General features: G+C 37.3%; 2 protein-coding genes across 2 annotated transcripts; one reads left to right on the forward strand and one right to left on the reverse strand.

Moving 5' to 3' along the window:
* Window positions 1-7,302: 7,302 nt before the first annotated feature.
* LOC103953265 (peroxidase 7-like) lies at window positions 7,303-9,069 on the forward strand. The gene is made up of 3 exons (XM_009365002.3): window positions 7,303-7,611; window positions 7,956-8,298; window positions 8,625-9,069. The coding sequence occupies exons 1-3, from the start codon at window positions 7,303-7,305 to the stop codon at window positions 9,029-9,031; spliced, it is 1,059 nt and encodes a 352-aa protein (XP_009363277.2). The 3' UTR covers window positions 9,032-9,069.
* A 4,732-nt stretch (window positions 9,070-13,801) lies between these two features.
* LOC103953264 lies at window positions 13,802-21,946 on the reverse strand. Its single transcript, XM_009365000.3, has 13 exons — window positions 21,735-21,946; window positions 21,510-21,640; window positions 19,863-20,006; window positions 19,343-19,473; window positions 17,345-17,578; window positions 16,957-17,135; window positions 16,577-16,677; window positions 15,742-15,897; window positions 15,247-15,308; window positions 15,103-15,160; window positions 14,588-14,708; window positions 14,412-14,522; window positions 13,802-14,325 (listed from the first exon to the last, which is right to left on the reverse strand). The coding sequence occupies exons 1-13, from the start codon at window positions 21,742-21,744 to the stop codon at window positions 14,207-14,209; spliced, it is 1,557 nt and encodes a 518-aa protein (XP_009363275.2). The 5' UTR covers window positions 21,745-21,946; the 3' UTR covers window positions 13,802-14,206.
* Between the last annotated feature and the right edge of the window lie 3,827 nt (window positions 21,947-25,773).

Below are 25,773 nucleotides of genomic sequence, written 5' to 3' on the forward strand. Positions count from 1 at the left end.
ATATTTTTGCACGAGCCCTTCTTGACCTATTTAGATCATCTTGGTTGTCATTCGGACTCTCCATCAATATACCCATCTCACTCATATTAGACAACTATATTGTGTAATATGATGCAAGACATCATAATGGAGTCCAAATTTTCTCAACTCCACCCACTTGCATGTTCGCTGATGATCTTCCACCATGCTTGCAGAATACCGAAAGCTTTCTATACATCTTTTTAGTATGCCTCTTGGTGTAAGGTAAACAACTTTTCAGCGTCATTCTTAGGGTTTGGAATTTCTTGGACAAGTGTCGCCCACTTTGGGTAGATGTCATCTGCCAAGTAATACCCCATGTTGTATTGATGGTCGTTGATGTAGTAGTGAAGTTGAGGTGCTTTACCTTCCGTTAGGCTATTGAAGATGGGTGAACGCCTAAGAATTGTAACATCATTTTGGGATCCAAGGACTCCAAAGAAAGCATGCCAGATCCATGTGTCATACGAGGCAACCGCCTTTAACACAACTGTTGGCTTTCTCGATGATAGGAGCATATTCATGCGACTTAAATGGCTTGTTCTCGTGCATTTACGTTATGTTTCTTTAGTTATTTTAGTACTTTAAGCTATTTTCGTGTGTTTGTAGGTCCAAAGGGCTAAGGGAGCAAAAAGATGCATTTTGGAGACTTTTGGAGCACTTTTGGGCTAAGGATGGATAGCTTATGCTTGGAGCCAAAGTGTTGGACGAAATTGAAGACCTAATTGAAGACCAAAGTGTTGGAACCTTGTTCCCTTTAGTTCTAGGACATTTAAACCTTTCCTATATCCATTGCACATGCATTCCTTTAATCCACATGCATCTCCATAAATCATCCAACACACTTTCTCTCCCAAAAACCGTACACACCATTCACCCTAGATTCTAATCAGCTATTCACCAAAACCATTTCCCTTTGTGCCGTGCACATGCATACACACTTCATTTCAGCCACATGCAACCATTAAACATTCAATCATTTCACTCCACTTAATGCCGTGAGTTCCCATCAGATTTCCAACCTAATTCACATGCATTCCATCCTTTAATTCACCCACATGCACTCATAATCATTCACACCTTACATTCACATGCATTTCCAACCTAATCACTCACCCACACAATCTGCCATCATTCACACAAACACCATCATTGCCGTGCATCCCATTCCATCTCCCATTTCAGATTGCATTTCATTCATTCCAGCCAAGCCACATGCACTCCCTTTAATTAATTCATCCTAGCTGTCAAAGCACATGCACATTCACCCTAATCATTCACATAGCTTTAATTCACATGCAAACACATTGCATTATCATTCACCACCAGAAAATCACCATCATTGCCGTGAGTTTCATACACTTTCCAGCCATTCCACATGCCATTGTCATTCCACTTCATTTCACCTTGCATTTTCATATTATTCCTTCATCATTGCACCACACATGAAGCCATTCCACACACCAACCAACCTAGCTGTCATGTTTCCCCCTTTCATCATTCCCTCACATTCTTTAATTCAGCCAACACATGCTTGCACATGCATTTCCAACCCACATGCATCCTTTAATCATTCAAACATGCAGCCACATTCCCTCTTAGCTGTCATGTTCCCCCCCATTTCGCCTATAAATAAGCATTCATTCCCACTCATTCTCATTCATTCTTCCATACACATTTCAATCACAAACACCAACCATTCCCTTTGTGCCGTGAGTCTCCCTACCAATCCAAACACCATCACTTCCAACACTTCACTCCATCACATATCCATTCATCCATAATCCCCAAAACTATCCTTAGACCTTGTGCTACAACGAAGAGGAAGATAAGAGGGCCTAAACGTTCATACAATTCAAGTTTGAGTTGTTGGAATGTTTAGGTGTTTCTTTGATTTCAATGTTTAATTTCAATACTCTTTGTTTTGTACCATGAGGAACTAAACCCCCCCCCCTTGGCTAGGGGGGATTCGAAATATATGTTTATGCTTGCATTTTGATTTGATTACTTCTAATTGCATTTCATAAGTCGTGGATTCAATTTGTTTAACTGTTTGATTGATAACTTATTTATGTATGTTTATTGAGAGTGCACGCTTAATTTTCATGCATGAATATGACGCTAGAATATAAGTGAGTTTCACCTAATAGTTACGAACTTATATTCACAAGTAGTGGAGGTTGCTTATAAACAATCGCGTTAAACGAATTCTTGGCATAAGTTTCATGCAATCATAGTAACGAATGCCTCGTCAACACTTATAATTTTCATAGAGCGTAATGATTCTTGCTTGTATCTCTATTATGCAATCATGTAGGGGATTTGTGGGAAATGTTTTGGGTTGTCGTATGCAATCATCCAATTCAATAACGTTAAGAAGATTTGAAGGTTAATTTAAGCGGACCTAATTAACCCTGGGTGATGAGTTTCATAATTTATTGAAATGCAATTGGAAATCTTTTTATTATGCAAGTGTAACATGTGTGGAGATGAACCCCTTGGCTAGCATCCATTCATTCCATTTCATCAATTTCATATTTACATTCTGTCTAGTTTATTAACTTGTTTCGTTATTTCAATTTTCGTCCAAAACAAATCCCCCTTTAATTTGAAGTCTTAGATTAGTTAGAAAGTGTTTTGATTTGTGTTTCTAAGTATTTTGATTCAAGTTTTCATCCAATTTCGTCCAAATTAGTGTAGGTGCTCAAAACTGCCCAGAAAGTGGTTTTTAGGCAGTTTTGGGTCTTCTAGTTGCTGTTTTGGGTTTTGGGTTTGTTTAAGTGTTTTAACTTTTAGTTTTGCATTCTTTGAGTCTAGTTTAGTGTTAAAGTGTCTTAATTTATGTTTTAAAGTGTTTTGAATCAACCTATAATCTTAAATTCGTCCAAATTTGTGTTTAAGGTCAGAAACTGTCTAGTTAGTGTTTTTAGGCAGTTTTGAGTCTTTTGAACCTGTTTTGAGTCCTTTGAGTCTTTGTGAACGTTTTTAACTTTGTTTTTATGTTTTTGAGTCAATTTAGAGGTTTTACCAAGCCCTCCTAATCCCGGTCTAGAACGATCCCTACTTGCATCCTTACTACAATTTGACAACAAGAGGGTTTAATTTGTGTGCGTATAATTCTCGCATCACTCGACCTTCCGCAGAAGCCTCTTTACCATCCGGTGAGACAGTTCTTCCAATCCCAATGCATGCAGTCTAATGACCCTATCATGCCCAGAAACCTACGGTCTTTAGCTTTGCGAATGAGCCGATCCAGATCTTCTTGATTTGGCTCGTGAAGGTACTCGTCTTTGTAAACCTAAACAATTGTGACACAAAATTGTTCAAGAGTATCAAAGCATGTAGACTTATACATACCATGGGTATCATCCATTGAAATAGCTGGGAAGCCATAGACTATCATTCGGAGTGCAACAGTAACCTTCTGATGAGGTGAGAAACTAGGGCGGCCTACTCTATCCCGCTTCTGTCGAAAGTATGGATTACCTTACTGGACATCATGAAGTACACGCTCAAAGATATAATGCCTCATCCGAAAACAATGTCTGAAATCCTCTTCAGTGTACATTAAGTTGGGGTTGAAGTAGTTGTTCATTAGATTCGCATGCGTTATCGCTCTGTTTCGTGGTTTGTAAAAGCGAACAGCAACAGAGCTACCCTATTGAGGTTGTTGCGCAGTTGGCTGATACACCATGGTTGTAGTCATGGCTGCTGCTCTGTTTTGTGCGTTGCGCCATGCTTCATCTTCTTCATCACACTTCTCATCGTCTCGTCTCATCTGCGCCCATTTTTCTTCCGATTTGGAATTGGATGAGGACCTCCAGTTGGAATCCGAAGAGGATCCAAAGTTGGAATTCATTGCAAACTTGAATTGAAAGAGATTAAATTGAAATAGATTGAATTCAAAGTTGTGTGAATTATAACCCAATATCCACCCTATTTATAGCAAAAAAAAAAATTCAAATCCAACGGCTAGCTGACATCACTTAGCCGTTGGATTTGAATTTAGTTGTAATTTTTAAATAATAAATTATGTTTGGCCCTATAGTCCTTTGGCCCTCTATTGGAGACGGTTTTTTGTGACAGGCTAAAAGCCCTATGGCCATTTGGCCCTCGGTTGGAGATGAAGGTAAATATGGTCATGTATTGTTCATTAAAATATTAATTTCTTAGAGGGCCAGAAGGCTAAAACGAGCCATTTGGCTAACCTTCGGTTGGAGATGGCCTAAGGGCTTAGGGTCTTCTTCACCTACAAGGGCAATTTATCATACATCGATTTCTTATTTGCTACCTACATATTTCGGTAAGGTGCTCTTTCGATAACCTTCCGGACATGGGGTAGGGTGAGTTCCAATATATTGCAAAGTAAAAACATGGCGATTTTGCTACTTACCCCATAGTGGGTATAATATAACCTTCCGGGCATAGGGTCATCTTCTGCAAGGTTAATTCATTTGAGTTCAACATATGAAAAGTTACGATGATATCATTTGTTTCAAAAAAATAAAAAAAATTCTACCTACCCCTTATGGGTAGGGTAGGTTGACTTTCTTATTTTATCTTCTAGGCAAGGTTTGGCTTTGCCTTATCATACAACCAATCATTTTACTATGTACCCTGCTTAATTACAAGTTCGCGCTACTAAGCTCAATAATTGTAAAGTTTAACTTCTTATAAACTTACGTCAATACACTATTTGTCGATGTGGGACTCCAACCTCTTCATTTGTAAACATTGCAAAACAAGTAATTAGAAGAGCCCAGGTTTAGACCCTTTGCCTCTACCATCTGTGATTAATATGGATCCGTGCCCTTCAAGAAAGAGCTGGAGCACTTGCACCAACATTAAGACCATTTTTAATCGAAGGAGGGTCAGGAGGCTCGTTTTAGCCCTCTGGCCCTCCAAGAAAATAATATTTTAATGAACAGTGTATGTCATATTTCTTACCATCTCTAACCAAAGGCCATATGGCTTGTTTTAGCCCTGTCACAAAAAACCATCTCTAATCGAGGGCCAAACATAATTTATTATTTAAATTTAAAAACTACAACTTAAATTTAAAAACTACAACAACTTCAATTTAAAAACTACAACTTAAATTTAAAATCCATAACATTATCTTGATCATCCGCCATTGTTGGAGTACAGTCAGAGGTAAACAACTGTCGCCGGGTCATAATTTTTTTTCTTCTTTTTCTTATCAAATAGGTCTTACTCATTGGAGTGTAATTCAAAGTGTTCCTTTCCATATTCTTATCATCCATCTCTTATTGTATTTGTTTGGCCCGTTCTTCATGCCTATGGTTCCTTTCTTCCATGGTAAAGACATTTTGCTCCGCCATTAATCGCAATGAGGCCGCCACTTCCTGTTGAGCGGCGTAATCATCATTTGCCTTACCCTTTTCCTTCAACCTTCGGGCCTTGTTTCGTCCCATAGCCCTACGTATGGAACCTTCACCCGAAGACGGATTTTCTACCCTTGTTTGTTGAATGGTAGGAGATCCAACTTCATCCATATCTACAGCTGAGGATGTAGTTCTGAACATCGGCGTAATACCTACTCTATGTTAAGGTGGATCTTCAAATAACACCCACCCTTTACAAATTTCCCAACAACCGTGATGCTGAAAGGGTTTCGAGTTGCCTTCCATATACAATTCCTCCGCTTAGCGTACCTAGAAAATATAATTACAAAAATTAAAGGAAATTAATTTATGAAATTAAATGTAATATAATTAAATATTTAAAATAAAATGTGAAAACACTTACTTCATTGTAGTAATTGGCGCCGCTTTCATGTCTACTTGCGGCTGTTAATAGTTCTTGATGCCATTTATTCAAACTTGGTTGAAGATGTTTCTTCCATCTTGAAAAACAAATCTCGTGGTTTCAGGTATTCGGTGGAGTGGTGCCTTCGTAGAACTCTAAGTATTTTTTGGACACATAAGTCCAAACACCTTCACTTGTTTGAGAACTCCCCCTCACACTATCTTCCGAGACCCATTTATAAGCCCTACAAAGAGTTTCATCTTCTTTTCGAGTCCAAGCCCTACCTTTCATTGCAGATGAGGCTATTTGAAAATTATTGAAAAAATTGAAGGAAAGATTATTGGAAGAGGTAAGAAACTATGAGAATTGAAATGGTGTAGGAATGTTGAAAATTTTGTGACAAATGGTGTAGGAATGACTTAGGTATTTATAGGAAAAAATGAGAATTTTGTAAACAAAATTTTGGCCCAAAAAAAACAAAATAAAATAAAATTCAAACACAACGGTAACTGACGTCAGTTAACCGTTGTGTTTAAATTTAGAGCCCGGCCCGGGACCGGTTGGCTGGCTCATTTGGATCGGCCGGTTGTCCCTTTGGTCATTTTTTGTCCAGTAAGGCCCACGAACCCTTTGACCTAACCCTCAATTGGAAACGATTTTCAGACTATTTTCGGTACTCTAACCCTCAAAACCTTTCGGTTGGAGATGACCCAACTTTGGTTGTTATCTTCTCTTTTCTTTTCAAACCTTCTGTCAATACTTTTTTTCGTTGTCTACTCTTTTTTATTTTATGACAAATCTGAAAGTTTTGTCGTTGGAGCAGAATGATTCTTGATTTGGATGGGATTGGTCCTAAAAACTTAATTTACTTGAAACCATAATTGGGCTAGGGCTTTGTGATCCAACTTACTCTACGTGCAGGCCGACTTTCTTTTCAGGCTGAGCTGCAACCCAATTTACTACCCATTTGTGCAGGCTTTTCTATTAAATCTTATTCACTAAATGTTTATTTTTCAATCTTAAGATAATGTTCCCTTCCTTTATATCCATGTTCGAATCTTTCTATTCTTTTTTTTATTTTATAAATTATACAATATCTGTTTTGTAGTAAAAGTGAAACTAGAAGTGTCAAAATTCTAATTGTCGTTAACAATTGTCTCAAAATCCAATAAAAATCATATGCATCATGATCAAACCTTACCATCACTGATAGGCTTCTTTGAACAATGAACAATGAACAAATATTAATTATTGCATTAGATTTTGTGAAAGTCAATGTTTTTCAAACTAAATAACTAAAGCAATCATTGTCAAGCTCTACATACGTGCTAGCACGTCATCTTCATTTGCAGGGGTGCTTCCCACGATAATTAACGCAATTAATATTCCAATTAGATCCTCTAATCACCAATATCATGCAATATATAAAGATTGTCAACACCCTTTCATTTGAAGGCAGAGCAGCGTAGTTGTTCATTACTGGGAATATAGTCTGATCACTGCTGCGCAAGAAACATGAATCTCATAGTTTCCTTGCTTTTAGTTCTTCTTGCTGTTGTTCACTTAAATGCATCTTCGTCTTACCCGGAACACGATCGCCATGATGAAGAAACAGATGAGTCCTGGGAGGGAGCCACAACTCTAACACTTCCAACAATATCAGACGACTTGTCCTTTGGAGAGTTTCTTTCCAATTCCTACTATCACAGGAGTTGTCCAGACCTTGAAGGTATTATCAGTAGGAAGGTGAAGCAATGGCTTAAGAAGGATTACAGCCTAGCAGCTGGCCTCATGAGGTTGCACTTCCATGACTGTGCCATCAGGGTAATAATATTATGGCTTAACTTGATATTACATATAATTATTGACTAATGCAATTTCAACACACAAAACTAACCACATTGTTAATCACCACCTTTAATAGCACCCCACCATTTTATGTATGTATATGTCGTACGTGACTAATAATATTTATTTGAAGAACGAGGTAGTAATGTAGTCAATTTGTGTCTCTAAATTAATAACATTAGTTGTTCGAAGTTTGATGGACCAATAATACTTAGAAAAGATTTGGCTTCCAAATATCCTTCTAAACAATTAGAAATTTATTTATTGCTTGATATTTGATTTCTTTTAGTCACAATTATAATGAATTGAAACGCATGTAGGGATGTGATGCCTCCATCTTATTAAACCATGAAGGAAGTGAGAGGGAAGGCTTGGCCAGCAAGACACTGAGAGGGTTTGAAGTGATAGATGATATCAAGGCAGAGGTTGAGAAGAAGTGCCCAAGAACAGTTTCTTGTGCAGACATTTTGACTGCAGCTACAAGAGATGCTACTGTTCAAGTTGGAGGTCCATACTGGGCTGTCCCCTACGGGAGGAAAGATGGAAAAGTTTCGATTGCTAAGGAAACTGAGAAGGTTCCCATGGGTCACGAAGACTTGACTAGTTTACTTGAGATTTTTCAATCACAGGGCTTGAATGTACTTGACTTGGTTGCTCTCTCAGGTGAACCATGTAGTCCACATGCATTTCAATCGCATAATATACTTTCATTCAATATATCAATTTATATGTTATGTTGTCACGTTGTCAATCCAGACCTCACTATTATTAAACATGAATCTAACCTAATTACAAACTTGTTTAATCGTCATGTTTGTCACTTTGAATAGCACATTAAAACATGAACCAAACCTAACTAAGGATTCAAATTGAGAGTCTTGTAACATAACATTCAAATTTGCGTGACAACAAAAAAAAATGTTAATTTTGCCTACAACTAGAACAAAAATCTGGTTGCTTTTATTGAAAAAAATGGTTTTCATCTGCAGGGGCACACACCATAGGAAGGTCTTCATGTGAATCCGTACAACACAGGATCTTTAACTTCAGTGGAACTGGCAAGCCTGATCCATCCCTTGATGCGCAGTACTTAAGCTACTTGGAAAGAAAATGTAGATGGGCATCAGAGTATGCTGATCTTGATGCTGTAACTCCACATAAATTTGACGCTGCGTACTACATAAATCTGCAGAAGAAGATGGGACTTTTATCCACAGATCAAATGTTGTATTCTGATCCAAGGACTAAATCTCTTGTCAGTGCTTTTGCTTCCCAGCCGTCAGTCTTCCACCAGCAGTTTGGAGTGTCCATGGCCAAACTAGGGAATGTTCAAGTCGTCACCGGTCAAAACGAAGGCGAAATCCGAACCAATTGCAATTTTGTCAATTCTCATTGAGACCCTTAATTATAATGAGAAGCAGTCTCAAATGCTTACCTTGTTTTGCTTAACCATATATATGATAATATTTGAAATTGTTTTTTTTTATTGTTTTATGTACCACCTTAATTACAGCTAACAGCTGGTTTAATACATAATTTACTTGTTCACACATGTTCAAGCTTTCTTCTCTCTACAATTTCCTATTATTTCCCATTTGTCTGCTGTTCCCCTCCTGCTCAATTATTAGAATATCAGTGTTGACATATATCTATTTTTGATATTTTTATATCTCTACTCATGTGATCATTCATATTAAGAAACATCGTTATATAGGTAGATAATTATTTACAACCGGTTATAAGTAAAATTTTCTCATGCATTAAAAAAATTAAAATAAAACAATCTCATTTGATATATTTGAGCTAGCTTACAGTACGACCTAAACCCTAATTTGATGGACAAACAACGGGTTTACGCATGAGAAAGAAACTCTTTAGCCTCACAAAGCCTTTCTTCTATTTTCCTTTTTTCCTTCTCCTCTTGGCTGGGTAGTGGTCGTAGTTCACTGTTATGCGAAACTTTATATGGTTCCTGAAAAAATGCAATAAAAGAAAAGAAGGGCCTTGTATTTTAATTGAATCATCCACAAACAATCTTTGACACCTCTTTATCCTCTAGGGTTAAGCAAGCATCTACGACTCATGCTCTGTGGGCTCTATTTTGTCCTCTTCCCAAGGAACTGTGAAGTTGTTTGCAGGCGCGCCCTCACTGTGTCAAAAAGGTCAAACCAAGCAAACTATCCCTTTATCAGGCCAATAGAGAAAAAATTAACTTAAATATATAGTATCTTTAGATAACATCTTAACATCTAATCCAATTTCTTATTTAACATAGAGTAGTGCTATTCACATACTTTTTACCTCCCACACACCCTGTTAATTTTTGTTATTGATATTTTTCAATTCATTCGATTCGATGATTAGAAATTGGAAGGAATGTGTGAGAAATAAAAATGAGCGTGTGGATAACGTCACTCTCAAATTATCTTAAACATCATAAACTATGAGTTAAACCATACGTTTAATTTTTAATGATCTAAATATATATATTGAAATGAATATATGCTGTAATACAGAAGCTAGAAAGATCACATTTGATGTTTTGTCTTGTTTATTTTTGTTCATTTTTAAAGAAATGAATCATCTTCAAAGACGTGGAAAAGTAGTCCACAAGCACCTTGCTTTCCCCTTTTTATTTTTCAGACACCTATCTCTCTCATATTTAAGCTTTCACAGATACAAACCCTACAAAGCATTTCAAATCTTGTACCGTTTCTTTTTCTTTTCCATCTTCAGCTATGAGCAGCCTTAGTCTACAAAGCCAAACCTTCATTTCATCACCAACCTAGATGCTGCTCTGCATGATTTTCAACTACAAGTCTAGAACTTGCTGAATGATTTGAATACAAGAAAAAAAATCGTTTTGCATGGCTAGTAATTATGCAAAATCACCTACCACCACTTTTACAACCCTCCTCTTCTTTCTTCTCATCACATTTCAAATCACCATGGCTAAAAAGAAGCATAGCTTCCCAATCCCACCTGTCAGTGGTACTTCCTCGAGATCACATGGAGTTGGAGTCATCAGTAAGAAAAATGTTATCGATGAATATGCTACAAGAAGATCCTCACATGGCATCATCGATTCAAAGGCTGATCACGAGTTTACAGGCGAATCGGGACGAAGGAGAGGACTAGGGTTTCGGGTTCGTCGTGGGAGGCAGCCATTCCCATGGAAAGAAAATATGTTCAGAGCCGGTGCACATGAAGTTCCAAGTGGTCCGAATCCCATTTCAAATCGGTGAGGATTAATATTGAGGAAGCTAGCAAAACAAAAGTGATCAGAGTAGATATATATGATCAAGAAAGAAATTTATTAAAAAAAAAAAAAAAAAAAACAAAGAACATATATAGTATGTGATTTTCTCCTTCTTTGTGGCTTGTATTTTCTGCCATTTAAGTTATATGTCGCTGCTGTAATGTCACTACAACTTAATCATATGTTATTTTTAATTTATTATATGCTAGATATTTGGAACTTTCAGGCAATCATTTTACCATTATAACTAGGATGTATATATGATAATATTCAAGTAGTAATTGTTTTCATGGTATTCATCATTATGCTATTTCTTTTTTCTCCATAATCATCTTCCCTCTTGCCACCCACATTTTCCATTCTTTTGGATCTACATAGTAAAAAAATTATCGGTTATTATTGTTCGAAAATGTAACCTTTCTAACATTACCTAAATGATTAATCAAATAATTTTTCTCTTTCTCCCTTCCAATGGATTAATGCATATAATACTAGCTAGGATGAAGTTAGCATGTGCTTCTGGACTTTGTTTATCAAACGGTACAATCATCGGTTACTAATTGGAAGGTACCTCCATAAAATCAATTGGCAATATAGAAAGTAGTCCAATTGCTTATAAACACATGTAAAATCTCTCATTTTCCCGATATGGTATTCACTCTCAACTGAATGAAAATGAAATGAACTACATATAGCTAGGACAAAATGTTCGTTATTTGAATTTTTTTCCCCTTTTTTTTTTTTTTTTTGAAAAAAAAAACAAGCATGTTTCTAATTAAGGTATCTGATGGGGAATTGCTTTTTTGCTTTAATTGTATCAGTTGTCAAAAGAGAAAAAAAAGTAAGAAAAAGTAATTGGGTTTTGCCTTTTGAAAATGTTTATGTGAGTGGGTTAATTATGTGTCATTTTATTGGCTAGAGCTAGCTACAAATAGCTATTTTGTTCCCCTGAATTGTGGATAAACAAGGAGGAGGGACATAATGATTCACAAATTGTGATGGGGCTTTGAGGCTTTTTTTTTTTACAGACTAGACTTCACTGCATATATATGCAATAATTAAAGGGATAATTAAAAGGAAAATAAAGGTCCCCCAAACCCCCATTGTTTTGCGTGTAAAGTTACACAGACCTAGCATCCAAAGCAATGGCGAAGAACAGAAGTAGGGTTTCTCTTTAAATTTAATTTTGCAAAACAACCCTTAATGCTTTATTGGAACTACATCGATGCCCTTTATCAGTCTTTGGGAGTCTCTTCCTTTTAAAAGCTGAAGCTGCTGAACCAAAACCATGATCAAAGGGTGGTTTTCATCCTCACGTGCCTCATGCAGTACTGTTTTTATCTTCTTCTACGTGCTCTTGTTTGCTTATGAGCAGAGCTACTTGGAACTTTGGCAATAAGTTTGCATGATCTTCAATAATCATGGAAAATATTGACCAAACTCTGTATATTGTTCAAATTTCATAAATGTGGCCATGCATGTAGTTCATGTTATATATGAAACTTCTTTTTCCATGTTCCTTTTTTGTAGAAAAAGGTATGTAGGCTAAAAAATATATTTGTTATTGATACGTGAATGTGAAAAAATGGAAGAGAATGCTTTTTTTCTCATTATCTTTCTCTACAAGATTACAAGGATATATATACATGATACAAGTGTGTAGGTAGGACAAGGTAGCCGTCCTAGTGTGTAGGTAGGACAAGGTAGGACGGCTGTAGAACGACTTGACGGCTGTAGGACGGCTAGTGTGTAGGTAGGACAAGGTAGGACGACTGTAGGACGACTTGACGGCTGTAGGACGGCTAGTGTGTAGGTAGGACGGCTATAGGACGGCTAGTGAATAATATTATATACAATTACACAAGGACTCCAACCATATTCCTTATTTGTCTAACATTTTTAAGTGATGAACTACTATGATATCTCAAGTTCATGCTAATTACTCATAAATTACCGTTCAATTATCAGTCTAATGTAATCTTTGTACGAAATGTTAAACGAGACTCTAAGTTCGAATCTCCATGCTCGCTCATAGAAAACTACTAAAAAATTGATCGTTCTAAATTTGTGCAATGGATGCATCATATAATTGGGCTTAATTTTATTTCTATGTGCAATGCAGATGATCTCTCGTCTCTTTTGTCATTTAACCTCTTTTATATGTGGATGAGAAATATATTAGTGATGAAAGTGAGTAAATATCTGCAATGTATATTCCATCATCCCAAAAAAAACCCCTTTGAGAAAGCATGCTTAAGTCAAAACAAAGACACATAAGTTTCCTAATTATGCTCTCTCTCTCTCTCTCTCTCTCTCTCTGAGACGGTGTTATTGTCAAGAGGAGAAAGATTAGGGTGGTTCCCCTTTGGAATCAAAGCATAATTCTGTCATCACTTTTGATTTTGAGTGAGTTTTTATCACTTTAATAAGAAACTTTTGTGCCAAAGACTCAAGCAACCCTTGCCCTATATATACCCCTGCCATATGTGAAAATCTTGGGTATAAAACACGAAGATAGAAAAGTCACCCACCGAAGAAAACACCAGCAGTCAAGTCATCTAATAAAGAGATGAAAAGAATTGCTTGTCTCCTTTGATCAAAGTCATCAGAGTCTTTTCTTACCTCTCTTTATTGCAAGTGGCCCAAGTGTAATGTAACCACGGTCTTCTCTCTCGCAACCGTTTCACCAAATTAAATGAGTGGGTTCAATTTTTAACACGAAACATGCACTTTTTTAACACGGAACAAATTAGTTGACGACACCACTTAGACTATCAAATGATTGTGACAGAATCTCTCCTTATGCAGAGCTATAAACACGACATGCAATATCACACTGCAAAATCAATTTGAATAAAAATATTTAAAATAGTCACACTTTAATTCCTTGCTTCATGGTCAGAAAAATACTGATAATTAAGATCGTCACTTCACTAGATTCCACTATGATTTTACAAAGTATTTTCTTTGTTTGTTACAATTGGTATTAAGGGAGGACCAAAAGGCAGGATTCAAACTCTGGCCCAATGTGGCGTAAGTGTAAGGGTAAATACTCTCAACCAACGGAGGTACAAGCCTCGACACGAGTACTATTTCAGACTCAGTATCTACCTGCTTTTAGCTTTACAAAGGAAATAAAAACAAAACTCCTCGGAAGGCCAAGACCACCAATCGCTCCTTCTTTTATCTCCTCACCATCGCGTTGCTCTGCGTTAGAGCTCATAATGCCTTCGGCATGGTGAGCATCACTATAGAAAGAAATCCCAAGCTTTGAACATTTATAAAACTGTCGTGAGAGCAATTTTGCACCTTTCACACTTGCCAGTGCATGTAAAATAGTCCTTCCTGTGATCCAATCCATGCCCCCAAACCATAACTTTTGGAATCAAGATATTCGTAGTTTGGCCTGTCATCCCGATCTCCCTTAAACCCTACGGACGAGTAGAAAATTAAAGGTCAATAAGATGGAGAGGATGGCAAGAAGACTGAGAGCACAAGAGAAGTAGAGGGCACGTACTTTCAGCTCTTCGCCAGCACACAGTTGAGGGGATTGTGTTACAGAATTTATCCTCGAAAAGCAGTTTACCAGACTTAATACTCCAGAGTCGTAAATTGCAGTCCTCTCCGCCTAAAAGAAATATATATAAGAAAAAAGTTGCCAAAATAAATGGTGTGAGCAATAATAATATTCACCTGACATAACAAATCTCTCAGATGGGTCAACTCCAAGCTGCAAACGAGTATGGGAATTCACAAGCCCCTCGTAAGATTGTACAGCTCCTCTTTGGATTAGGCGTTGGTCGTAAAGCTTCACCTGAAAAGACAAGAACTAATCAGAATGACATTGACCAAAATCGTTGCAGCAGCAACCTTAGAAAAAAAAAAAAATCACATCTGGATGTTTTTGCCTTTTTGCTGAGGTTACTTACTACCTAGACATTGACCCAGTTCTTTTTCTTTGAGAAAATTGGACCTCTAGTCAGGGAATGCAAATTTTTAGTGACTGCTAGATATCTGACGTGTTGAGAGGAACATGGGAATGTGTAGATGACAATGAATTCAGCTCAAGCAAGGATAGTAAAAAACATTCATGTTCTTATTGATGATTTTCAAGCGTTACATATCTAAAGACCTGTGTCACGAGGCATAAGAAAAGATGCTGAATAAATTAATATCTATTGTGTTTGAACTTGGAAATAAAAACTAACCGTTCCATCCATGGAGCTCGCCAAAAAATACTGATCATCAAACCGAAGTGATACCAAACTGGAGTATCAAACCAGAGTGAGCAGAACATATGAAAAACATTAAAGAAAATAAACCGATCCTATAAGATAATAAAGCCTACCAACCTTGCAATAGATGAAGGCATTTTAGTGGTATGAGAAGGATGTATATTTCCAGTTCCAGAAGGCTGCACCAAAAGATACTCAGATCATTATCCGCACTTTAATTCTTACGTAGAGTAGAAAAGTAAGCTACTTGATTGTAATAAAATTTAAAAAAAAAAAAAAAAAAAAAAAAAAAAAAAAAGAAGAAGAAGAAGAAGTAAGCTACTTCATATTCACCAAAAAGACAGGAAACAAAAATAATTTAAGCTACTTGATGGAACAGAACCACCCCACAGTAAATCAAAATAGTTTCATTAAACCAATTCCACATGGAGAAGAAGAATTAGCTACCATATTAAACAAAATAATTGATAAAATCTCTGAGTTAGAAAACATCAATACTTTACAGATATGAGATATGATTTATGAAGATTACTTGATTTGTAAAAACAGAAAATAAAAATTCTGTCACCAGAATAAAGCTACAGTCTGTTATATCAGCAATGAACTTTATACCTTAGACCGTTGTATACTAGTTATTCCACGCGTGTTATCCAAAGGTGAGTGACGTATTCTATGTCTAACAGGTCTTACAGGAAACCACCCCTGTTTCTGACGAACATCAACTGTTACAATTGCTCCATTTCTGAGTCCACATAAAACAGCATTTCCCTGCAAGAGATGTACAAAAATGAGGTCCAGAAATTATACAAAAAGTTACTACACAAAAGTTAAGCTATTCCATACGAATCAGCAAGCCTCATGATGCTTTAGAATGTGCATTAGGCTTTGTATCAACCATAAATAATTGCACAGCGGGCCCAGAATGGAGAATACTATTCTGAGCAGTATAGAGATCAGTGACAACGACATGCCTAGAAAGACAAAGTTCGACCTTCAATAACGTAGACACTACCGTAAAATTGCTAAGAGTATCCTGCAAACTAGACAAGAGAGTAGCATCTGATTGGTTGATCACTGGCTAAGATTTCTACTATAACTAGCTTATGGATGCATGTGTACCTCACTACTGCTTGAGCGCATACTGCTGACCTCCAATAAGACATTCTCCAAATATGTAGATATCATCTAATAGCAGTAAATATAGCGGAGGTGGTACAGAATATATGGATGCTTTTGGAGTATCAAATAAGAATAATAACTTAACAAAGTACAACCTGAAAATTATAATGCCTAAAGTAATTACTAAGAGTTGAACATCTACTAAGTATGGAATATTAATTCACTCATTACCCATAGCGTAACTGGTTAAACCCTTTATTCCAAATGCATATAAACTCAGGCAACTTTAAAAGATTTCCCAAAAGTCTCAAGTTATGCAATAGATTACCGAGTGAACAAGTTGTTGTGCCAAAACATCACTTTTACTGTGTAACAGCCACGATGCGTTCCCAGTTTCCAAATCCACCAGAGCAGCTCCCAGGTTGGTTCCTGTAACAAACAAAAGGAATAATCTTTAACAAAGTTTCTTCTAAAAACTGTTACCTTCAAGCGTACTCTGCATACTACCCGCAAGAGCAACACCAAGGCAAGAAAGAACTGTGTGTGTGTGTGTGTGTGTGTCTGCACATGAAATTTCTCGAGAAACAGGGTCCTTGTATTTGGAGACCAGGTCTCCAATCATGGAGTCCGTTGATAAGAGAACATTAAAACCACCTTCATGACTAGCACTGTTTACGATATAATACGATAAACAGGAATAGTACTTACCAATCACTGCATGACTCCCATCAGATTCACAATCTGTAGTCCAAACAGTGCAGTTGAAAGTTGCAATCTCATAAATATTTTGACTTAAGACAGTCCTATTTGGATCAAAGTTTAGTAGTTCATGGAGGTTAATAACCACAAGAGATCCACCAGAGTTCTCAGCTCCCAACGTTGATATCCTGTTCTCTTGTGTTAAGGTTTGCAGAAGTAAACATTCGTTTTTTCTTCAACAAGACACACCAAACATTGTTTTAGATAAAATTGAAGGTAAGAAAGGCTAGAAATTATTCTTAATAGTTTTAAGTCCAATAAATACACTTGTAAGAGTACAAACATCAAACTGGTATTCTATATTAACCATTACAAAAAACTAAGTCTGCAAGGATACAACATATGCTGGATGCAAGAACTATCATCTTCTGTGCCAGGAGACTGTTTTCCAAACATTTTTATAGAAGATATGTTTGATGGCATTTGTGGTGTAGTGTGAGCTGGTTTCCATATTTGCCCAGGCACCTCACTGTACTCCAGTTGACTTTTGCTAGAGAGAGGCCAAACACATTCTGCCTTGCATTTCATCCCGTAATTAAGACCCTGCCCAACTTTTCCAACTTCAAAAATACTGCAAGAGCATCATGTTTCAAAGAAAGTTACTAATAAATTATTTGAGCAAATACAAAAAAGATATGTGAAGAACCACATAGAGGACAAGAATTTCCAAAAGGCATACGTGTAATACGAATAAACACCAACACTTGAACAAGCAGATTACGACAGAAACGAAACAAGAAACTATTTTATTACAAAAACAAAAACTAGAAATGAATATTTAAAACATTTTGAAGTAGGAATTCCACATATATACTAAAAAGATTGTCATTGATCGATCTCACAGGTGCCACAAATTCAATAGGAGTACTGCAAGCAAGGAGCCATATATCTAGAGAGGAAAAAATGCTCAGCAGGGCCTGATCTCACAATGAAAATTGTTAAAACTTAGTTGCAGAAACCAAGGTCCCCAATTTTATAATGAAAATAAAAAAGCGTACATAAGAGTATTATTCAATGCTAATACTATTTGTGGTATTATATTAGCATATGTTAATAGTAACACTGCCCACCCAGGAGTAAGCTAATGGATAGAAAGGTGAAGAGAAATATTACTTGTGTGATGGTAACACCCTTGGCATGCCGATGTAGTGTTACGCATCCACTTGAATTATAGAACATGTTGGCTTTAGGGTTTAACATAAGGGATTCTACATGTTATGATTTGGGTGGATTCATAACACCACGTCGACATACCACTTGCAAAAACTTATCTGAAGAAGGAGCCAATTTCTGGAATGCTACCAGCTTTGCTTTGCAGCTTTTTAAGGTATTGAGTCATCAGAAATAATATTAGAACCAGCCAAGGCAGCTCATTTCTCATGTGAGGCCTGAAGGACCATGGTGATGAACTTATGTAAACAGGTCCTTATTGGTGAAGGAAAAGGCCGCTAACCTTCTGAGCTACAGGATAATATGGATTATGAGCAGGTAAAAGGTTGTTTTCTACATTACAAATAGTGAACATGTGATGGCTTAAAGGAAAGGAGACGGTCAAACTTCTAATTCCGACATCAGCCATGAGTTGGGGATATTAGGATGCCTTAAGTAAGACTTCCAAATCCAAATTCCAATCGAAGCTAATTTCTTAAACCTTTCCATCATTTGATCTGTTCTGGTCAATCTAGATACATGAATCTCAAACATCAACCAAAACACGTTCAATGCTCTCAACCAGCATAAATAGTTATAGCCAGACGTATTTACATACCATATACCTTTAGACACACACACACACACTAATTCTTCAGTACCTCAAACAAAATGTTTTCGAAAAATCTGCTTCAATGAAGACCCCATTCAACATTTTGCGTTTATAACATGATAAATGGACATATCTAGAACAATACGTTGTAGGCTGCTTTGAAATAAGTAGACGGTCCTATCCAAGAGATGGAGTGGTTTCTACTACATTGTTCGGTTGTTCCGTGACTCTCCAAAATGAAACAAAATCTTGTCCTTTTATTCTTCAGTAGGAAGGTAATATGAGTTAGATTCATATATGAACAAGTCTTTTTGGCTTGGACCCACAGGTAACAGGACACATGTATTAAAGAAACCACATTATTCAGTAGCCATGGCACAAACAAACTAAATACTGCATAAATTCTCCTAATATTCTGACAGATCCATTTTCAAATTCTTGGAACACCATAATCAATCGCTTTTTCATGCTACCAACTATTATCAATTTATCACAAAATTTGAACATATTAAACAATCTTAAAAGACGAAAAAAATGCATGAAAAATAACAGCAGGCTGAAACTTTTTTCTACCTTATAGAGCCATTCATGCCACCTGCTAATACAAAGTCCGTATCAGTTTGACCCCCTTCTGTCTGTACATCCATGCGAATCCGCTCCAAAGCGCCATCAGTTAACTCTTTGGTTTCCTGATACTTCCAAACCTGCAAATTCGTAGAACACATAAATAAAACAAATTACAAATTTCATGCTGTACATTTATTGCTAGTTTCCTGCTGTAGCCTATATGTTGCTGGATTCTAAACTTGGCCCTGTATGCCAAATAGAGACTCACAGAGGCTTACAATAAAATTTTAAAACAAATATATACTATTACGTCTGATGGGCCAACAACATCTCTATTAAGAGGGAAAAAGGATATCCATCTCCTTAATAAAAATAGAACAAAAGAATCTTTCAGCATAAATTAGGGTGCTAATCAAGCTGAAAGTAAAAACTGGAAACAAGTTGGTGGAAATCATAATTTTTTGAACATAACTGGTAACCTTAACTTTAAAATCTTAAACCGAAGGCTTATATTAATTCAACATACCACAGGATGGCATGCTTGTGCCTTTTGGAATTCCTCATTGAAGTTACACCTCCCTTTATTGAAAGGAATGAGATTACCGCATAACTCCCTAGCCTGAAGCATCTTAGAAGTTCTTACACTGGTTCGCCTACATGAGTTGGTCACCTACAACAAGATGAATCAGAACCAAAGTTAAGTATTTTGACAATTACGTAAATCACCGAACCTACAGCATAACAAAACAGAGAAAAAGAAGCTATGGTAGTCTCAGAGAAGAAGAAACAACTATAAATCCATGTGTTTAATAGGTAATGCAATGCAAAACTACATACAATATAAGGGATGTCTGCCTAGAAATTCACTAGTTTATTTGCAATCTTACAACGGTGAACACAAATCTATGATCAAGGTCATTAATATGCTAACCAAAGCAATAGAAAATAATCACTACAAGAACATGACCTTGCCGCTATCACACTCATTAACCAACAACAGATTTTACTCCCCTAACCACTATATTTGTCAAAGTCCTATTATGAGAACAGCAATTGACACTCCAACATAGTCATCATGCACTCGTCCCAATTAAACAAACAATAAGTGAGTGGCGAGCGTGTATGACTATTTTGGAGTGCTAATAACAATTCCCTAACTTTAATATGTGAATACACGGAAATTCTCGGCATGCCATTTTTTTTTTTCTTTCAAAACTAGCTTGATTCTAGTGATTTGTAAAGAACCTCGTATACAACAACAACAACAACAACAACACCAAAGCCTTTTCCCACTAAGTGGGGTCGGCTATATGAATCCTAGAACGCTATTGCGCTCGGTTGTGTGTCATGTTCTCCGTTAGATCCAAGTACTCTAAGTCTTTTCTTAGAGTCTCTTCCAAAGTTTTCCTAAGTCTTCCTCTACCCCTTCAGCCCTGGACCTCTGTCCCGTAGTCGCATCTTCTAACCGGAGCGTCAGTAGGCCTTCTTTGCACATGTCCAAACCATCGTAACCGATTTTCTCTCATATTTCCTTTAATTTCGGCTACTCCTACTTTATCTCGGATATCCTCATTCCTAATTTTATCCTTTTTCGTGTGCCCACACATCCAACAAAGCATCCTCATCTCCGTTACACCCATTTTATGTATGTGTTGATGCTTCACCGCCCAACATTCTGTGCCATACAACATTGCTGGCCTTATTGCCGTCCTATAAAAATTTCCCTTGAGCTTCAGTGGCATACAGCGGTCACACAACACGCCGGATGCACTCTTCCACTTCATCCATCAAGCTTGTATTCTATGGTTGAGGTCTCCATCTAATTCTCCGTTCTTTTGCACGATAAATCTTAGGTAGCAAAAGCGGTCGCTCTTTGATACTTTATGGTCTCCGAGTATGACATGAAAAATTCTCAATAAATAAAAAAAAGTGACTAAACAAAGCAATTGGAACACAACATTGAACTCTCAATCCACCCCCAACCAAAACATAAGTAGCAACAAATAACATATTCAAGTAAAAAACTCACCAAACATAGAAACATCCTGACCAATGTCAAGCTTAAAAACAGTAAAAACAACAAAGTTACAAACCTTAAAACAGGCAAAACTCCTAGAAAACACGCAAACCTGGAAAAGCACAAAATTTGGGTTCAAAAGAACAACCAGCGTACCTTGGCCGGCGTCTGAGCGCTGGAAGAAGCAGAAGAAGAAGCAGGAGCAGTCATACGACGAGATCCTGGGATTGGGCCCTTGATGGGGAAGTACCTGTTCTTCTCCGGATCATAGTAAAACCCAGGAAGATCTGAAGAAGCCGAATTCATATTCTGATCAGTATTTTGAGAAAAGCCCACAAAAATTAAAGCTGAAAAAGTTGAAGGGATGATGTTATATGGTACCTCCTGCCATGGTTTTGCAGAGAAACAGCAACAGAGAGAAACGTTGAAGGTGCTGTGTGTTTTGTGTTGTTTAGCGCAGAAAAGGAGCGAAGGTAGTGTAAGTGTCGAAACGGTGGAGGGCTTCATGCAATACGGTCACGAGTGCCGACCATAACCTGCCAGTTGGTGACCAGGCTGCTGAGGTGGCGCCGTGGCGGAGGCAAATGTTGGGAGATTGGGACCTCCATTTGCCTTCAAACCTTAGGGTATTCTATTAAATTGGGCTGGGCCCTGGACCAAGGGTTTGTTTTAGTCCACCCAAATCCAACTTGGGTCGAGTCATCCAAATGCCATAATATGAGTAATTTTCTAGGCTTATTTTTAATGAGAACTTTCATGTAAAAAATTTGGATTAAGTTTATTTTAATAAAAATCATGATATACATTTATTTAATGAAAAAAAACTTAAATCTTAATAAAAAGGATAAAAATGAAACTTAAATTTTAAAGAAAAAAACATAATTTTAATATTTAAAAAAAAACTGACGCACGAACCCGCCCGCCCCTCACACAAACTGTTTATGAAACTTACTACACTATTGTTTGGACCCAAATTTACATCATCGACCCGTGTAATCAAGGTTGTTGAGGGAGCATAGTTCTCAATCGTCGGATGAAAAAGTGAAGATAATTTTTGTTATTGTTAAAGGATAATTTTATGGTTTTTATCATAATAATTATCTTTTAATATGAATTATCTTAGCATCTTTTCAACCAGATAAATAGAATGCGAATTATATCCCAAACAAGCAGTACAGTTCAAATTGATTTGGGATGTCTGACGGGACTTGGAAGCTAGAAATGAAATTGAAATTCATTTAGATAGGGTTAGGACGCATGCGACAATAAAGATGATGGCTTTGGATGATGATGAGACAAGCCTAGGTAGACTAGGCCTTTTTGCATGATGATGGATGTTGTTAGATGGGTTTAAAGCTATTGTTGGAGTTTTGATAAGAAGCCTAGGTGAGTTAGGCTTCTGACGTGATGTGATAAAGCTTAGATATGCTTTATTTTGTTGAATATGCTTTGGCATTTCACACAGATCAATTTTAGTTTCACAGAGCTAGAGTTGTAGTTGGACTCTACAAAGTATCAGGCTGTGCCAAGCAAAAGACAGCCATTATAAATACAGAGTCGCAGGCAACATTGAAGCTCCTCCCCAATTCAACACACAAATTGCCCTGTTCAAATCTCTCAAACATCTTGACATTTTTTATTTTTCTTTTTCCGCCAACACACCTTCAGTTTAGATAAACAACACTGTGAAGGCAACCGGTGACATCTTCAGTTTGGATAAACAGCACTGTTGCCGTAGAATTAGCCGTTCTTGGAGCACCTTCACTTTGGATAAACAGCACTGCGTCGAGGTCGACTGGTTATCTATCCAAGTCTCAGTTGAGAAAGATTTTCAAATCCTTATTGGCAAAGGTCATCTCATTAACCATCTCGACGAAGTGAGGTGTTACAGGTTATTACATTCGGCACATTGAAAGCCGAATTTGATATTGAACTTCGTAGAACTAGCAGTCTTGTCTTCAGGCTCTAGAACCCGAAGGGCAAGGCGTGTTCCTTCCTTGGCCCCAATCACAAGATCAAGAAATCAGCAGCGTGCTTAATGCAACATCAATACATTTTACTCCTTAGCCAAGCTCGGCCGACAAGTTGGCACGCCCCGCATACAATTGAAAGATGTAGTTAGCTTATTAATTACTCGGCCTGCGCGCCACATAGGTTTGATAGTTTTTAGGGTAAACAATTGTTTATGAAACTTAATGGTACTACACTGTTTCTGAAACTTACTACACTATTTGTTAAATTTACTATACTATTTATGAAATTTAATGGTACTACATTGTTTATGAAACTTAACAGTACAACATTGTTTATGAAACTTACTGCACTGTTTATGAAACTTAACGATACAATACTGTTTAAGAAACTTAACGGTACAACACTTTTTATGAAACTTAACGGTAGATGTTCGTCCCAGATTTTCAAGTTTTTTCACCAAAATGCAATAAAAAGATTTAAAAAAAAACATGATAGAGATCAACGTCTATGCCATTAAAGTTATGCATGGCTAAAAGATAAAAATAAAAATAAAAACATGATAGAGATCAACATCAATGCCCACACCTGACTGACTTCATCTTAACCATACCACCCTAAATGTGGTTCTGAATCGAACGGAACCCACTTCAATTTGAAATTTTAATTTTAGAGGAAAAAAATATACTTAGATTATGTCAAAGGGTTATGCAACTGAATGATTGGTTAGGGCTGGGCACGGGCTGCGCCAGGCCCAATTTGAAGGGACAGAACTGAACCCGGGTTTAAAAGAAATGGGTCGGATCAGGGCAGGTACAACAAATTGTAATACAGGAATCAGACCTTACCCAGCCCGTTTGAATCAGGTCGTGTCCAAGGGTTTTTTTTTTTTTCTCCTCTTCTTCTTTAGCTCTCCTAACTAGTTCGTTCAGATCGAAGCAGTGGGCAAGTGCATAATCTACTGGGATGGAGTGATCTACTGCCACGTGTCACCAAATTTGTGACGAGATCGAAATCCTCCGACGACGATAGCAACGAAGTCAATGGCATCGAGGACACTATAGGACCTTGAAAAGCTTGGCAACCATGGGACCTGGAAAAGAGGGGTTGGTCTTCGATGATGAAATCAACAGCGTCGATAACACCAACTCCTCACTCATTCTCCCACTCAAATTCGTCCTCCGTCTGGTTTTAGAACTTGTCCTGGAGGCTTTCTAACTCCTATCTGCAATCTGAACCATTTCAAATCCCTAATTGCGCGAAGACTTTAAAGAGCTTGAAATGGTCGGGGACGATTTCACTCCTGAGGCTGTCAAGCATGAAGCAAACCTCACGGCAGATGGCATCGTCTCTCAGATTAACGAGTAATTTTGTGGTGCTGCGGGAGCACTGGGTGCAGAGGAGAGAGATGGCCTCCTCAACATAGTCGTTTAATCGAAGCTCCTTGACGGGAAGGCTGTCAAGCAAGGTGGAGAAGTCGAGGGTGAGCTTAGGGAAACTGTTGGCGAGGGATTATATCTGGAAGAAGAGCCATATTCGGCTTCCGTTTGAAGAGTCTTCGATGAAAGTGTGGATCCTTTGGAGTAGGATGTAGAGCTCCCGAAAGCAGATAAAGGCAAAGATGGAGAAGATGGTGGTGGAGCTTTTGATGATTTCTTCGAAGATCATTTGGGGTGGACATCGGTTCATGCTGGGGGCCCGTTTCTTCCAGGATTTGGACCTGCGCCGCCCTGCTATTAACTTGGACCTGGCCCACCTCGCCTTGTGTTGAATTTTAAAAATTTGGACCCACCCCGATCCGCGAGTCCAGGACTTGTTTGCCTACCCCCTAGGATTGGTTGGGTGCTCTTTGCACACGCCTTTAGTTAGGTTTTTTTTGTTTTTTTTATTTTTTTTTATTTTTCTTGTCTTTATCATTAAAAAAAGTTATAACATAGTTTTTTTGTTAAAACTCAAAGTTTTGAAACCATTTTCATTAGTTTTCCTTATTTTTAACTACGCTTCCTAAAATTTGATTTCGATCCATTTTGGTACTTGAAATTCAAAAGTCACCATTTTACTCCTTGAATTGGTAATATGACAAACTTATGTCACGTCAGTCATAAGTTGGCCCTAATTATGCCATCTAAGTAAACTTAACGGAATACATAGAAACAAGCTAAAGTGGATGGGATATTGAGTTCCAGGAAGTAAAGTGACGGCTTTTGAGTTTAAGGAGGCAAAGTGGGATCAAAATTGAGTTTCAGAAAGCAAAATGGCGACTTTTAAATTTCAAGGAGTAAAGTGGGATTGAAATCGAGTTCAAAAAGTGTAGTTAAAAATAAACCTAATTATCTATGAGAAAAGTGAGCATGCATTTGACGAAAAAAAAAAAGTGAGCATGCGTAAAGATGGGTTTGTGCATCTTTAAATTATCACTTGGACTATTCACTTCCAATTAATATTTGTT

The sequence above is a fragment of a genome, unplaced genomic scaffold (assembly GCF_019419815.1).
Source record: "Pyrus x bretschneideri cultivar Hongxiangsu unplaced genomic scaffold, Pyrus_bretschneideri_v1 Contig19, whole genome shotgun sequence".
Lineage (NCBI taxonomy): Eukaryota > Viridiplantae > Streptophyta > Magnoliopsida > Rosales > Rosaceae > Pyrus > Pyrus x bretschneideri.